Raw genomic sequence first — 15707 nt, forward strand, 5'->3', positions numbered from 1 at the left:
CTGCCCTGTGGAGCGCCCTCCCATCAGATGTCAAGGAAATAAACAACCATCTGACTTTTAGAAGACATCTGAAGGCAACTCTGTTTAGGGAAGTTTTTAATATTTGATGTTTTATTGTGTTTTTAGTATTCTATTGGGAGTCGCCCAGAGTGGCTGGGGAAACCCAACCAGATTGGTAGGGTATAAATAATTACTGATGAGGAGGAGGTGGCTTACTGTGACAATGGAGCTGAAAGCATCTCCAGTACATATTTGCTTTCTGTCCTCAAGCTCTTAAAGAAAGGGGAACTCTTTGAGTAAGCCCTATTGTTTGCCCCGTCTCTGTTTCTTTTAATAAATATTAGATAGCAGGAAAGGAATAGCAATAGCAGCACTACATACAGAAAGTCACAGGTGCAATTCTTGGCATCTCCAGATAAAAGGATTTCAGCTAACAGGGCTGGGAGAGATGTTTGCCTGTGAGTTTGCAGAGCAGCTGCTAGTCAGAGTATTATTATTATTATTATTATTATTATTATTATTATTACTGAATTAGACAAACAATGGTCTGATTCACGATAAGACAGATTCCTATGCAAACAGAATCATTTGGACATGCAGTCCAAAAGACCAATCAATACAACTTAAAAAAAACCCGAGTACTTTAATCACAATATTATTCTGCACACATATTTTTGGCAATACAATCATTCTCAGAACTCAGCCAGACACTTACGTTTGGTCTGTGGATGCAAATGTAAGAATGAAGGGCTTCTACGTAGGTATGCTGCAACCTTTCCACCAGGGTCTGGTCTTGAACGTTTGGCCGGTCTGCCAATAAGCAAGACAAAAGGTTCATAGGCAGCTGAATGCAGACTAGTCAGACTGAGGCTAAAATCCAAATACTCAAATCCACCAAGCCCCTTCCCAAAGTCCGGCTCCACAACTGTCCATGCGCCCTACAGCTTAGACATGCACAGGTTCCAGTCACGTGAACCATTTTCTCACACCTGCTGGGTTTTATTCATGTTCATTAAGTATTTAACTCCCACCAGTGTCAATGGAAGAAGCAAATGTTGTGAGCTAGGCTGCCTCTACCTTATAAGGTTATTGTTGTTGTAGCAGCAAGTTTTATTTCATCGTAACAAAACTAAAATATCAATAGAAAATAAAACCCAAGAGCTGAAAAGATTGAGATAATATATATGAAGGACTTTGAACATTCTGAAGTTCAGTGAAACATGGAGAGGGGGGCTCTGACCCTCCAGATGTTTTTGGATCATAACTCTCATCGGTTTTGACTAATGGCCATGGAGCTATGGGGTTGAAGGGAAATGTAGTTTGGCACCATCTGCACAGCCAAAGGTTGCCTAACCCTGCTTTAAATTATGTTTAACAATGAGGAGAACTGCTGAGCTTTGGTTAGATTTTTTTTTAATTACTTGCAGCAATACTTTTCTCTGTATCAAAGCATCCAGAAAACAAAACAGGAGAAGCAATTTCACTGTGACATCCTCACCCAACTCATATATTTCCATACACCTTCACACAACTGGGGCTTAGGTGTTTGGGTCTTGGGGGTGGGCACAGAATCAATGGGCCAAATTCTGTAACTCCAAAAAGTGAACCAAAGCTAAGCCACTTCACACATCCATGTCAAGATGACTTACTTCCCTGCCCTCACCATGATATAGGACAAGAGTCACCAGCATAGTTCCCTCCAAATGCTGTTGGACTACAACTCCCATCAGCCAGTGATCAGCAGCTATGGGAGTTATAATTCAACAACATCTGGAGGCTATTGCACTAGATACCCAAGAAATAGGAATACTCCCAAGCCATAAAGTGATTACTATGTCTTCCGCACTCCCTATATTTCATCAGAGGCTTTACGAGCATCTTTTACTTCTCAACCCTCTTTCAGGAACAGATGTATAGTCCCCATGAGAACAATTATATTAAGTGGGTTGTTTTTCTATCATATTGTCACAGTGGACTCTTTCTTGAGTTACTCCTGCTCTCAGAGACTCAGGAGGTTGACAAGTTATATAAGTCAAGACTTCCATCTGGTTCTCGGTATGTTTCAAAGACAGATGATCCAGAACATTAATTCACAGCACAAATTCTCCTTCAGCATCATCATTAGAATCTTATTCTATGCTATATCTATGTGTTTCTTCGTAAGAAAATTGTATTAAGCTCCCATATACAAACTCTTATTTTTTTGATTCAGCAACATGAGCTCCCAAGTTTATTACCTGCAGAAAAAATGCTGATAGCAATTAAAAGTGCATATTCAGCATCATTGAGTTGCAGTTCATTCATTCCCTTTGAAAATCCAAAGATGGGATTGATGAACTCAAACTGAAGGCCTGGGGGGGAAAGACAGCAAGGAGGAAGTTAAAAGTCGACATTGCTTTAATGTAATGCAAAAAAAAAATGTTTTAAAAAATTGAAGGTATTTTGAATCTTAATGGTGCTCTATTATTTCCCATGTTTTTGTTCAGTAGTTGCTACTTTATATTCCTGACACTGTGACACTAGTTCCAATTAGAATAACTGTAAAAGCTAGCCAGTCCTGCTTAATTTTAATTTTAGTAGAGTCATAGAATTGTAGAGTTGGAACGGACCCAAGAGTCATGTAGTCTAACCCCCAAGTGGTTCTCCATCCCATTTGAAACCATACCGGACCCCGCTTCGCTTTGCAAATGTGCTAACGGTTTTATTGCTGTACCACTAGGAGTCCTAACTTTTGTATTTTAATGTTTGTATGTTTTAAAGTACAGTTGTAATTTTTTATTGATTTTCTTGTTTTATCTTCTTGTAAATTGCTTTGAGGTTTTTAACCATCAAGTGGTACATAAATGTTATTAGATAACTAAATCAATAAATAAATTAGTGAAACGGAGCCCTTTCAGCCTAAAAAAAATATATTTTCAAGTACAAGAGAAATCAAACCCCACTGGAATCATTTGGGAATTCCAAAAGCAGAACAGAATGAACCATAGTGGAAACTTCCATATTAAAAGGTGCAGCTGAGAGTAAAAATGCCAAGATAGAGCACTTAATAACTTCTGTTGGAGCAGAGTCTGGACTTTGTTTTTTTTCAGCATTAAAAAAAAGCTGCCCACAGTGAAGAAGAAAAAAGATCTCCTTGATACTCTAAACTGTGTTTAGCTCACCAGCTTTGGCAAAGTCATCCCGATTATAACTCAAGTCCTTCAAAAAAGTGATGCATTCTGTTTCTGGATTGTAGCGCCGAGATGTCTCCAACAGCATCACCTTAAATGTAGAAAACAGAAGTCATTAAACATCTGGCAATAAACTAGCAGGACACAACCCTGCACCAATAAGCCTCAGTAAGATAGTACACAGTGGCATGGATCTTATTAAGTGCTCATAGAAGGGAATTTTCAGACCTGCTCCTTTTCTTACTATGTCAAGATTTGTGGCCTGCAAGGGAAAAGGCAGGCAAAAGTCAGGTCCAGTTAAGTAGGTGAAATTACAACAAGGCAGGTCAGGTTACAGTAAATTGGGTCCAGTTAAGTAGGTCAGGTCAAAGTCGGTCAGCTCAAGACAAATCAATTTACTACTAATTTGGTCATGGTAGGTTCCAGTAAACAGCAACCAGGACCATGGACAGCTCCAAATGAGCTGCTGTAGAAGAGTATTGTCTCAGCAAAGAACCAGGTTTCACATGAAGACTTTAAAACGCTCCTGAGCATTTTAAAAATGTTTATTATCAAAATTACAATTTGGTGAGCAATTCCTACATTTGATTAATCAATTTTACTCACTCTTTAATGCCATTGTTACAGGAAATGGGTATGACACCAAACCCATCCACCTCAATAGGAACACCTGCGAAAGTGGTCCCCTGTAGCTGCCTCTTCTTGCAGTGGCAATCGAGGTGCCTGCCATTCAATTGGGGGCAGATGCCAGTAGCGTAGCTAGGCATCGGTGGGGTGGGGGCCGTGGGGCACAATGGGGGCTTGCTGGGCAGTGCGGGAGTCTGTAGGGCGGCACATTGGCTGGGCACATTCCGCCCTGCCCTGACAAGCTTTCACCAGCCATGTGTCACCATTGTTTATGACTGCAGTGACAGCTGCCATTCCTTCTGTGGAGAGCGGTAGGGTGTAGGTCTTACCTCTATTGTAGATGTCTTCAGAAGTGCAATCTGATCTTCCCTGGTGAGCTCCAGGAAACCTGGCAACTGCTTTGCAAAGTCCACAATCTCCTGTACAGAAATGATTGCCAGCTCCGTAAAATGAGCAAAACGCTGCTGCCGTGCTTCGCGGTGAAGAGGATCTGAAATCTGAGGCCACGGCTGAAGTTTTCGTGGGAAAGCCATGGGGAGAAAAGGAAGAAAGAGACTGATAAAGGTTGGAAGGGAAAAGCAAAAAGTATCCTGAAATGAATGAGAAATATCCCTCTTCTTCTACATCACCTCATATCTCTTATATAGACCCAATCCAAGCAGCCCCAGTATTCTTTCCTGTTCAGCAGTCTATGGCTAGTTATTCCAGAACCCCAAAAGCTACATGATCCATGGTCAGCACCTTAAGTCCACAATTCCATTGGGCATCAGCATTCTGACCCCATCGGCTCTAAGGTGAAAACAAGCTCCTCCCGGGGTCTACAAGCTTGGGCCTTAATGCCTGGGATATGCAGGACGCTTTGGGATCCATGAGAATCATAGAGTTGGAAAGGATCCAAGGGTCATCTAGTCCAGCCCTCTGCAATTCAGGAATCAATGAGAAGTACAGTCGTACCTCGGAGGTCAAACAGAATCCACTCTGGAAGTCCGTTCAACTTCCAAAATGGTTGACTTCCAAAGCTCGGCTTCTGATTGGCTTCATGAAGCTCCTGCAGCCAATTGGAAGCCATGGAAGCCCCCTCAGACGTTCGGCTTCCAAAAGAACATTCAAAAACTGGAACACTCACTTCTGGTTTTCGATCGTTTGGGAGCCGGAACGTTCGACTCCCAAGGTGTATGGGAGCCGAGGTACGACTGTATCAGAAAATGACACTATCCCTGTTGCATATGGGATATCCCCCCCACCCCTACATAAAATTTGATGAATGTGCCAACTTAAGTTATTCAGAGGGGAGCTTTACTGAAGGTAGGCGAGGTCTGTTTTCTCCCTCTAGCTCAGAGCCCCACCTAAACTGTGCTTTTACCGTCACTTTGAGCCTGTCTGTGAAGGAGCGCTGATTACACTGCTGCTGAGCTGCCACAAGCTTTTCTATCATGCCAAGCTGCTCCGGTGTCATTTTAGGAGGGGTGTTTGGGGGGGATAATGAGCTCTGGCGCACAACTACCATCCGAGACTGATCGTCTTCCTGCTTCTTCAACTTCTTCAGCTGGATTTGTTCTTCAGAGAGAACACCTAAAAGTGCAGCACAGAAAGGGAGCAGTGAGGGGACAGCTGGTTACACAAAGTACACAATCACTAAATTAGTGAAAGCTTTGGACACCTACGCAATGCTGAAGGATGGAAGCAAAGTGTCTCAACGTTTATTGTTTCCTAGGTGGCAACTCCACATTTGGGGCTGGCATCCACCTCATCAGCTTGCCCTATACTGACAAACTCACCTTTTATTCATATGGCTCCTATACAAGCAGCCTATTTGAAGGGCAAAATCAGGTCTCCTCAGACTTTCTGCTCTCTCCTCCCCACCCCTTTAAATACAACTTTCTAGATCTCATGGCTGTGAAAGACTTCCCCCCCCCCATTGTGTATGTACAGCTGCCTAAAGGCATTTAAAGGCTACACTTAATGTGCCCTTCATATATCTATCCCTCTTCAGATTTCCTTGCAATTACCTGCTCATCCCCTCACTCTGCTTGAGATTGCCCATCTTTTAACTTGCCCAATGGACCTAACTTAGTCCTGTTTGTTTTAATTGGTCTCTGAATAAAACTTGGTTGAATACCACCCTCTGAACTCAGTGAAAATTGGAATATTATATTTTCAACTTAAGCAAATATTATTATACAATTTCACACTTTTTCTGAGCATACACCAGATTCTATTAACACATAGTCACTGATTTTTTTTTATGCATAAGATGGAATACTGCAATAAGGAGCACCTTATTGCTCTTACAAATTCTCTGGCCTCATATCCCTGCTCTTGTCACCTACATTGCTCTCGCATGCCTGCCTCGTGGCATTTGCGCAACCGGCACTCCTGACACTTTCGCCGCATGTACATGTCCATCTCACACCTGCCGCCATTCTTGCAAACATACTGGGCACCCTTGATGACGCTGCGTCGGAAAAAGCCTTTGCAGCCCTCGCAGCTGAGGACATTGTAGTGGAAGCCTGAGGCCTTGTCACCACACACTCTGCACACCTCGTTGCCAAGCATCTTGGGGGCTGGCCCCTTCTTCCGTTTCAGAGGGGGCGTTTCTGTAAACACAGATAAGGATGAAAGGGGTGGGGAAAGAGAGGCTGTAAGATTTCATCCAGAAAACAAAGGAAGACCATGCCTCGTAAGGTAAATTATAGCAGTGCTTCCACGCAAAAGGCTGAGCACAGATAAACCTCAAACTCCACATCTCAGTCCAATAAAAGCACATAAGGGCCTAGGCCGAAAGCAGGTGCAGATTCTTCCTCCTCTAGTTTAGCCAAGTCTTTCTCACACAGTTCTAGAGCCATGGGGTTACACTAATATTTCTCAGAGTCAATTCAAACAATGAAACATAACAATTAAAAAATATGTGTAATACTTCCACGAACGTCCACCTTGTCTAGCATCCATTCCGGCGAACATCTGCGGCAAACCTGGAAGTACGGGAACGGGTTACTTCCGGGTTTGCCACTCATGCATACGCAGACACGGCGCTTTGCCCTGTGTCCTTTTCAGCTAGCGGCCAGGGCTCCAGAACAGATACTGGTCGCAAAACAAGGTATGACTGTATAAGCATGCAAACAAACCCTTGTGACAAGAAGCATCCTGAACTTCCTCTTTCAGGAATAAAGGACTTGCCAGAACCTGACAGTTAACGTCATACAGTCTTAAGGCTCTGAGGGTCCCTGAGCTAAGTGTGGAGTGTGAGGAAGGGCAAAATAGGTTGGAATTTTACACTAACTACACTTTACACTAAAAGGTTTGCTCTCCTAACGCGGTTCAGAGTTTTTTTCTGTGGACCAGTCACCAGAGGGCAGCATTGCTCCTTCCTCCTTAGCTGAAGTCAGCTATAGCTTTTATGAATGGCTGAGAAATACATTGGGTGGGATTCACCTAAGGAATCCTGTCAGCAGAAGCCTTGAGCAAGGACTTCTACTTGCACAAAATATCCCCCCCACCTTCCTTCCCTGTCTGCCCTGAAATTGCCTGGGAATGGGGTCGGAGAACCCCCCAGAAGAGTGTGTGAGGGAAGGAGACAAGGGCTTGTTCGATCTAGGAAGCTGAAATTTTGTGCAGATGAAACGCTCGTAATAGTGTAACATTGAATTCCACCCTATGCTTCCTATGCTGCACACATTTTTTCTGTTCTTGTTTCTCTGGGCAAACTGTTAATGCAGGCTTTTGAAACAACAAAAAAGAAGTAAATGGGGAACGAGCATATCTCCAGCTTCTCTCTCTTTCTGCCTCCCACAGTTCACCCATCACTTTCTCAAACCTAGACACAAAGAGTGTATTTACTCAAGAGTAGGCCCTATTCACGGCTAAACTTTTCTCTCCATCTTCTTTTCTCTTCTTCCTGCAGGGAGTTGTGCACTTAAAACAAAAATTGCGAGGAAGCATTTAAAGAAATGACATACACACACTGTCAATCTGAGGTGGTCCAGGGCAGATTAATTCCACTACTTCTGTCTGTCACCCTGTTTGGTGTAATATATAAATTTCAAGTCTAAACTCCGCTCAAAGCATTTGCACTGAGTGGCTGAAACAAGGGTCTGGGTCTCACCTATGTGCTCAGGTGGAATCTCTGAGCCATGGAAAAGTGCAAACCCTTTCTCCTCCATGCCAAAAGCACATGCCTTCTTCCCATGATTCTGTGCCACGAGCTGTGTAGGACCCATGATGGTTGCCCTTGTGGGGCTCCTCATCTCCTTCTTGTCTCTAAAGCATGGTTATAGCGAAGCTTAAGACATTTGAATCCAGTGTTACAATATCCTCACAAAATGGAGAAGGCCCTGAAGGAAAGTGGAAGCAGAAGAAAAACAAAACACAATTACCAGAGATACCAGCTAGACATTTTTACACTGTTCCTGTGCAACAGTACCAGCCAAGACTGCCACCCACTCTAATAGCTGTTCCTTCACAATTGCCATCTCCCTGCTTTCAAATAGGAGGCATCTGATTTAAAAGGTGATTTGCCTCCTTTGACATCTGATTTCTCAAACTACTTTTTTGTTCTGTTCAGTTTGATTATTTTACATATTATTGAGTGGCATAATTTATATTCCACTTTCCCCTAGAAATATGGCGCTCAAGGCAGCTAACAATAAATTCTCTTTAAAAAAACAACAATACTAGAACGATAATAAACTGGTCAGAATTAAAAGAGACACTAAAGCTGGTGATTAAAACAGTGTAAATCAATGCTGCTAATAAAAAGACCATCGAAGGAAGGCAAATTTAACCAGATGGTATAAAGTGAAAAAGCAAAGGAGTCAGGCAAGCTTCCAGTGTATGACAGTTTCATTTTCATGGAGGCTTCTGAAACAGCAAGTAAGGTGAATAACTGAAGAACAGAATTGGTTAGACAAAGATTGTGAGATATCTTATCTCCCTGAAAAGTAATTAAAATAAGCCTTGATGGGCACAGAATGTTAAATAAAATCATTGTTTCGAGTCCAGTTCTGTCCAGTGAAGCAAACTGGCCTTCTGGTCATTAACTGAGTCTCAAGAGGCCCTGTGTGCTTGCTTCAGAGATCCAATGTGAAAAGTTTTTTGTGAATCATTTAACCAAAACATCCCTATTTTAAAGAAAGGCCTCCCAGATTGTAAAAGAAGTATTATTATTATTATTATTATTATTATTATTATTAAACCTTGAAACTCAAGCAGCTCCATTGCTGAATGTTTCAGTTCCCAAACTCCGAAAACCTGGACGTAGGTGTTCCAGTTTTCAAACGTTCCTCGGAACTCGAACGTCCGACATGGCTTCCACTTGAGTGCAAGAAGCTCTTGCAACCAATTGGAAGCCGCGCTTTGGAACTTGAACATTTTGGAACTTGAATGGTCTTCCGGAACAGATTACATTTGAGTTCCGAGGTTTGACTGTATTATATTCAGTGCTATTTTTCTAGAAAAAGAGATGCCAGGACACACCATGACTTTCTCCCTCGTTCTCTTAGAATTCCAGCTGAAAAAAAGCCCTCATTATATTTATTTGTATTCCTACACAAATTAAAACACAGGGGGGAAATCCAAAAAGCTAAAAACATATAAAAGATAATGGTTTAACAGTCATTAAACTCTAATAGAATTAAAACAATGTTAATAAAACAAATCTATTAAAATACAGATAATAAAACCAGGATGGCACTATTAAAGCCCTTCCATTTAAAAACAGTCAGTTCCCAAAGTCCTGCTGGAATAAAATATAGATACTAGATATATTAAAATAGGGAAAGATTTTAATTTCTGCACCTAAAAATCTGAACCACATAATTTGGTCTTCTGCTGGCATCAGCACAGAAATTAAGCAACTTTGGGGCAAACTAATATGTTCCAGTAAACACGGAGGAGGGGCAGACAACTGGAGCCAAAGAGAAGGGCAAAGACGCTTGCCTAGGGAGATTTCAAAACTGACATGTCATCAATCAACCAAGAAGGCCAAGTCAAACAGTCAAAGAGAAACTTACTGCTAAATTGTCATTTTAACCCACAAGGGCAGTTTTTGGCACCATGAGGGCTTCAAGTCCTTGACTGACTTGGGAAAGATGTAAAAAGTCTCTGAGGCTGTAGATAGTCCACTGCATTTTCACAGCCCCGAACACAGGTTGAAAGAGGGATTCTTGCCCAAATGATGTGGTTAGTCTGGCTTATGGCAGCAGACCTGACATTTCTGACCTTCATTTTAAAAGTGTCCAAATTCCATTTTGAGTGCTAATAAATCTCATTTGGTTTATTTCCGTCTGTAAGCCAGTCCAGGGGACGCGGGTGGCGCTGTGGGTAAAACTTCAGCGCCTAGGGCTTACCGATCGCATGGTTGGCGGTTCGAATCCCCGCGGCAGGGTGAGCTCCCGTCTTCGGTCCCAGCTCCTGCCCACCTAGCAGTTCGAAAGCACCCCTAAGTGCAAGTAGATAAATAGGTACCGCTTTATAGCGGGAAGGTAAACGGCGTTTCCGTGTGCTGCGCTGGTGCCGGTTCGCCAGAGCAGCTTCGTCACGCTGGCCACGTGACCCGGAAGTGTCTCCGGACAGCGCTGGCCCCCGGCCTCTTAAGTAAGATGGGCGCACAACCCTAGAGTCGGACACGACTGGCCTGTACGGGCAGGGGTACCTTTACTTTAAGCCAGTCCAGTCCGATTCACTTTCCTGCCTAGTTCATAGCTGCTCAATCAACCTCAAATGCCTGTCAATACTGTACTTTGGAGAGCAATGGCCAAGTGACTTCCTCTGTGAGAGGTAAATTAAAATTCTTCCCTTTGGGGTCCCTTCTGCTGACCTAAACACCTGAGAGGATCTGCACAATTCTTTATGTCTGAAGAGGTGACTAAGAAGCAGCTGCAGCCTTCTTAAAGGATACACTGGGTCTGCGATTGGACTAAGCTAGAATGTCTTTTTGCTGCCGCAGAGAAAACTGTGTACAATTCCAAGGAACAGTGCTTTTTTAAAGGAGGTTATGCAGTAAGTATATGCAGTAAGTGTATGCAGTACCAGCACCTCTTTTTACGTTGTTAAAAAGTGTGACACTTACTGTAACAACTTCATGGTGAGTACTGGCACCTAGAAAAAAAGCACTGGGTAGAGTACTTAATTTTTTTGCAAAATGCTGCATTCTCATTTTACCTTTGTGGATCCACAAGCAGTTGCAGTTTGTTCGTGCGTATCTACGGTTGCCAGCCCCAAATTTCCAATATTTGGAGTGCTCTGCAGCTGTCGTATCTGAAACAAGAGGTATTTGTTACTTCAATTGGAAGGCACTGTTGTGAAATAAGGAGAAAAAAATCAAATGTTATTTAGCACCCCACATCCCCTGTGTTCCATGCACTTGTAGCATGATACTTCTTCAGTGCAGAGATGTGTGGCATGGTGCTGGCAGATCTAATGTGCAGCCTGACAGTGAGGCCGTAATGGGCAATAAACCAATGCAAAACCTGTACAATGTTCTTGCTTGTTCAGAAACAGAGTACAGTGGTACCTCGGGTTACATACGCTTCAGGTTACATATGCTTCAGGTTACAGACTCTGCTAACCCAGAAATAGTGTTTCAGGTTAAGAACTTTGCTTCAGGATAAGAACAGAAATCGGGCTCCAGCAGCGCGGCAGCAGCAGGACGGCCCCATTAGCTAAAGTGGTGCTTCAGGTTAAGAATCGTTTCAGGTTAAGTACAGACCTCCGGAACGAATTAAGTATTTAACCCGAGGTACCACTGTACACTGAAAATCCAGCTCACAGAGATGAGAAGGCAATGCAAAAATAATAATAAATGGCTATATTGCTGGAGCAGCTTTGCTTAGCCTGGTGGCCTTCAGATGTTTTGGACTATAATTCCCATCAGTCCTAGTCAGCACAGCCATGGAGGTTGGGGCTGATGGGAATTGTAGTCCAAAATGCCTGGAGGGTACCAGCTTGTGTAAGGTTGTTCTTGAGTTATAGGATCCATATTACAGATCCCTTTTCATATTTTTATCTATAAAACAATGACCAGAGTTAGACTAGTCTAACATACACTGAAAATGAAAATATACAATTAATTTTAAAATTTAAAGCATTCAGAACAGAGACCAATGCCTAACTAAAATGTTTTACTGTTTACTTTGCCTGAAATCTGCAATTCTCAGAGTCAAATCAAATGAACAGTAAGGATTTGTTTTGCTTTTTTAGGCTGGCCAGTAATGGGTTTAAAATCAGCACATCTGGATATAGAACAGCCCTTAAGTATGATTCTTTTATTCTGAATTATGAATAACTTTGTCAACAACAACAGCATACACCCTATTGCAGGGGTCAAAAAGCTTGCAGAAGATTCAAACCATTTTCATCTCATCTATCTGCCTAACAAGGACAAATCAGGATCTCTCAAGTCTCTCACTTGGGCGCAGATCTCAGATGGCAGCAGTTGGCTCATCCTACAGGAGAATTGCCAGGTCCTACCAAGAGATGCAACCTGTCACACTGAGAACAATAGAGTAAGAACACTAATGCTCCCCCCACCCTGCTGTTGAGAATTCCACCAGCTTTTTGCTAAAAAATATTATTGGAATCCAGTTAAAATATGTAAAGCTCAATGTACATTTGCAGCAATCAGATTTAATTTAATTACATTTACTGCAGTTCAGTAATGTTGCATTAAGAGTACCTGTAAACTGGAAAGTTGGTGACCACTGCCTTGACAAGTTGTTGACAGTGCCAGCCCCAGAGGCAAAATGTACAGAATGTTATAAAGCCTTCCTCTCCAAAGTGCAACTAGAAGGAACAGCATAGCCCCATGGGGAAGTAAGTAGGTGAAAGGCTGAGGGAAGCATATATCCCTTAGTCTGTGGTCACATTTGTGTCTCAGATCAGGCGCCAAGTACTTCCAAGTTATGTTGGCACCAGCCCCAACCCCGCCTAGAAACAGCGGAACAACTCAGAGAGCAAAAGTCCTAAGTACAGCAAATTTTGTCACTTCAGGAACATGGTGCTACCAAACAACCCAAGATGTTTCATCCTGTGGCCACCATCCACACCCCTAGCCACAAAATGACTCTCCTTCCCTTCAGAGTAAAGGTTATGTTCGTGAGTAGCTAACCTGTGGCTCCTCAAATGTTGCTGGACTAAAGCTCCTATCATGCTTGACCATGGTCCCTGCTAGCTGGGGGTGAACAGAGTTGGCTCTATTCCTTCATTATTCCATTTCAGTACGGGCTTGGGATTTGTTCTCATAGCCAATTCTCTTAAGGGCCAAATGACAAGTTAACAAGCAGCCATATATAATCTCCTCTCTGATGTTTTGTGTTAACCGGAAGAGCTCTATAGGAGACTACAGTCTTGAGCAGAGCATCAGCTTTGTTTGTTGTGTTGTGTTTATTGTTTATGACTACTGTTTGCAGTTATGTAATTTTTTATATGTTGTTAAGCTGCCTTGAGCATGGTTTTAACTTTGGAAAGGTGGCATAAAAATAAAATGATTGATTGATTGATTGATAAGCCGTTCATTCCCTTTGGGCTGTTCCCCATGCCATAAATTTGCCTCCCAGCTGCTTTTCATCACACAGGTGGAAAAGAACAGGCCCCCATTTGTTCCCCACCCCCATAAGGAGAAAAACAGCTTATACTGGGCTTCCCCGACTGGAAAAAATAGCACAAAAGAGAAAAGTAAATAGCTCCCATGTCTCTTTTTGCTGTGCAGGACAGTCTTCCACCCGTCCTTCGTTTTTAAAAGCTGCTTTTCAACTTTAGATAAGACTGTCAGGGAGAAAAGTAAAATGCAATGGAGTTTGTGCAATTTGGCCCTGGATTTTGCCTTTCCCCATAGAAAAGCTCCCCACAGGCTAGTCTTGTCTCAGCCAGCATTCCTCTGCTGCACTTCATTCCTCTGCTCCCGCTGGTCTAAGAATCTCTTGCACTGATGGAAGCAATCCTAACAGGACTGTAAGACAGGACTGGCCAAAGGCATTTTGCGGCCTAATGCAAAGAACAAGATGGCTTCTTCCTCCACTCTGTGTACCGAAGCCAACTGAATTAACTGCTTATTTCAACACTGCCAATGAGACAATGGTCCTCCACTGCAACTGAGGGCATGATATGGCCTTCAAATCGGTTTTGGATGATATATCGATATATTGGCCAGCCATAGTAATTACTGAGGTGCTACTAGCAGAGGTGAATGAATGCTAATGGAGGAAAATATGAGGTTAAGGATGTATAACAGAAGACATAGTCACACACATTTTCTTGTACGTAACAGGCTGGTGCCACCATGACATTTTGCTCTGGACAATTTCTCTTATTTTTATGCCACCCAGCAAAAATTTTCACAAGCTTCCTAAAAGACTTCCTCACTTCCTTTTGAGTATCTACCATAGGGAAGCTAAATGTTCTCACAGGGCTCTCTCAATTTGTTCCTCTTGATCTCCCCCCCCCCCCAGTACCCATTTTTTCTCAAAGTTTGTTGGAACTGTTCTAATCCACCACCCTCTAACTATTCAGAAGTAGCAATGTACTACTTTTAAATATTTGTGACCCAAACTTGAGGTGGTAGAATACTGGGGAGAGAAGTTAACTGGAAACACTGATTCTATGAATCTCCCAAACATCCTCTATACAGTGGAACCTCGGGTTAAGTACTTAATTCGTTCTGGAGGTCCGTTCTTAACCTGAAACTGTTCTTAACCTGAAGCACCACTTTAGCTAATGGGGCCTCCTGCTGCTGCTGCACCGCCAGAGCACGATTTCTGTTCTCATCCTGAAGCAAAGTTCTTAACCCGAGGTAATATTTCTGGGGTAGCGGAGTCTGTAACCTGAAGTGTATGTAACCTGAAGCGTATGTAACCCGAGGTACCATTGTATAGCATGCAAAGCTGGAACGGAGGCTGTCTCTGAATCCCCTAGCTTGAAAGAGTTCCCCATCCTAACAGACTCAGGACAAATTATAAAAAGTATTTAACAAGTATTCTGTAGAAAAAGATTCTGACCCCATTAAAATCATAGTGCATTCCATGCAGGAACTCATTTTCACGTGTTGCACTATTAATTGCTTCAATTGTTCATCTCTCAAAACTTAGAGCTTTGCTTCATTTCTAATTCAAAATTCAGCAACTTATTATTATTATTATTATTATTATTATTATTATCACACACACAAACATTATATATATAAATTTTATAAATTTTCTGTTTTACAATTTAAAATACTCATTTAAACATCCTTAAAATATCAATGACTTCCATTCTTCTCTTTCCATGGTTCATTTTGCATATCTTAAATCCCTGCATAAACCAAACTATTCAGTATTCCATTACAACCATCAAAACGTATTTACACTGTTGAATTTATCTTACTGCTAAATGCTACCAACGTTTTCAAGTGTACACAATCCCCCCCATATATTCAATAAATATTTTTCAATCTTCTCTAAACATTTCTTCTTCTTGTTCTCTTATTCTGTATGTTAGATCTGCAAGATGCACATATTCTGTCAGCTTAAGTTGGCATTCTTAGTTAGCTGAGACCTCGCTCGTTTTCCATTTTGGGGCTAACAAAACACGGACCGCTATAGTGGCATACATAAATAACCCTTTTTTTGACACCTGGGAATTTCAGTCTGAATTATCCCCAACAGAAGCAATTCTGGGGTTTTGGGGAAAGTACTTTTAAAAGTATTATTACAATTTTTTTAAGGCTGCTCCAATGCCACACGTTAGCCTTATTCACATTTTTAATAAAATGTTACCGTTAGGGATGATGTCCTATGCACATGAAACAGACACTGCACCTATGCTGCTCTACTGCTCTTCACGGCTGCTTGCTCTTTGCAGCAAGGAATGAATGTTCAGCAGCTCACTGCACGGAACGGACCATTTTCTCCTCGCCACTGCAAATACCTGCCACTTGGA

General features: G+C 42.2%; 1 protein-coding gene across 6 annotated transcripts in view; it reads right to left on the reverse strand.

Annotated features, from left to right (window-relative positions):
• Nucleotides 1-15707, reverse strand: part of NR1H3 (nuclear receptor subfamily 1 group H member 3) — a 31734-nt gene that overhangs the window by 3676 nt on the left and 12351 nt on the right. For 3 of the 6 annotated variants that reach the window (XM_079952098.1, XM_079952094.1, XM_079952097.1), the window contains exons 2-9: nt 10956-11051; nt 7900-8128; nt 6128-6394; nt 5161-5369; nt 4127-4306; nt 3162-3261; nt 2238-2351; nt 716-810 (exon numbers count right to left, since the gene is read on the reverse strand). In XM_079952098.1, coding sequence (XP_079808224.1) covers nt 716-810; nt 2238-2351; nt 3162-3261; nt 4127-4306; nt 5161-5369; nt 6128-6394; nt 7900-8041 — 1107 coding nt within the window. In that variant the 5' untranslated portion in view covers nt 8042-8128; nt 10956-11051. Of the gene's footprint in view, nt 1-715; nt 811-2237; nt 2352-3161; nt 3262-4126; nt 4307-5160; nt 5370-6127; nt 6395-7899; nt 8129-10955; nt 11052-12468; nt 12851-12900; nt 14220-15707 lie in introns of those variants that run through there. The other 3 variants (XM_079952096.1, XM_079952095.1, XM_079952099.1) reach the window with 3 other exon arrangements.

Source organism: Podarcis cretensis, assembly GCF_951804945.1.
Source record: "Podarcis cretensis genome assembly, chromosome: 1".
In the NCBI taxonomy this organism is placed as follows: Eukaryota; Metazoa; Chordata; class Lepidosauria; order Squamata; family Lacertidae; genus Podarcis; species Podarcis cretensis.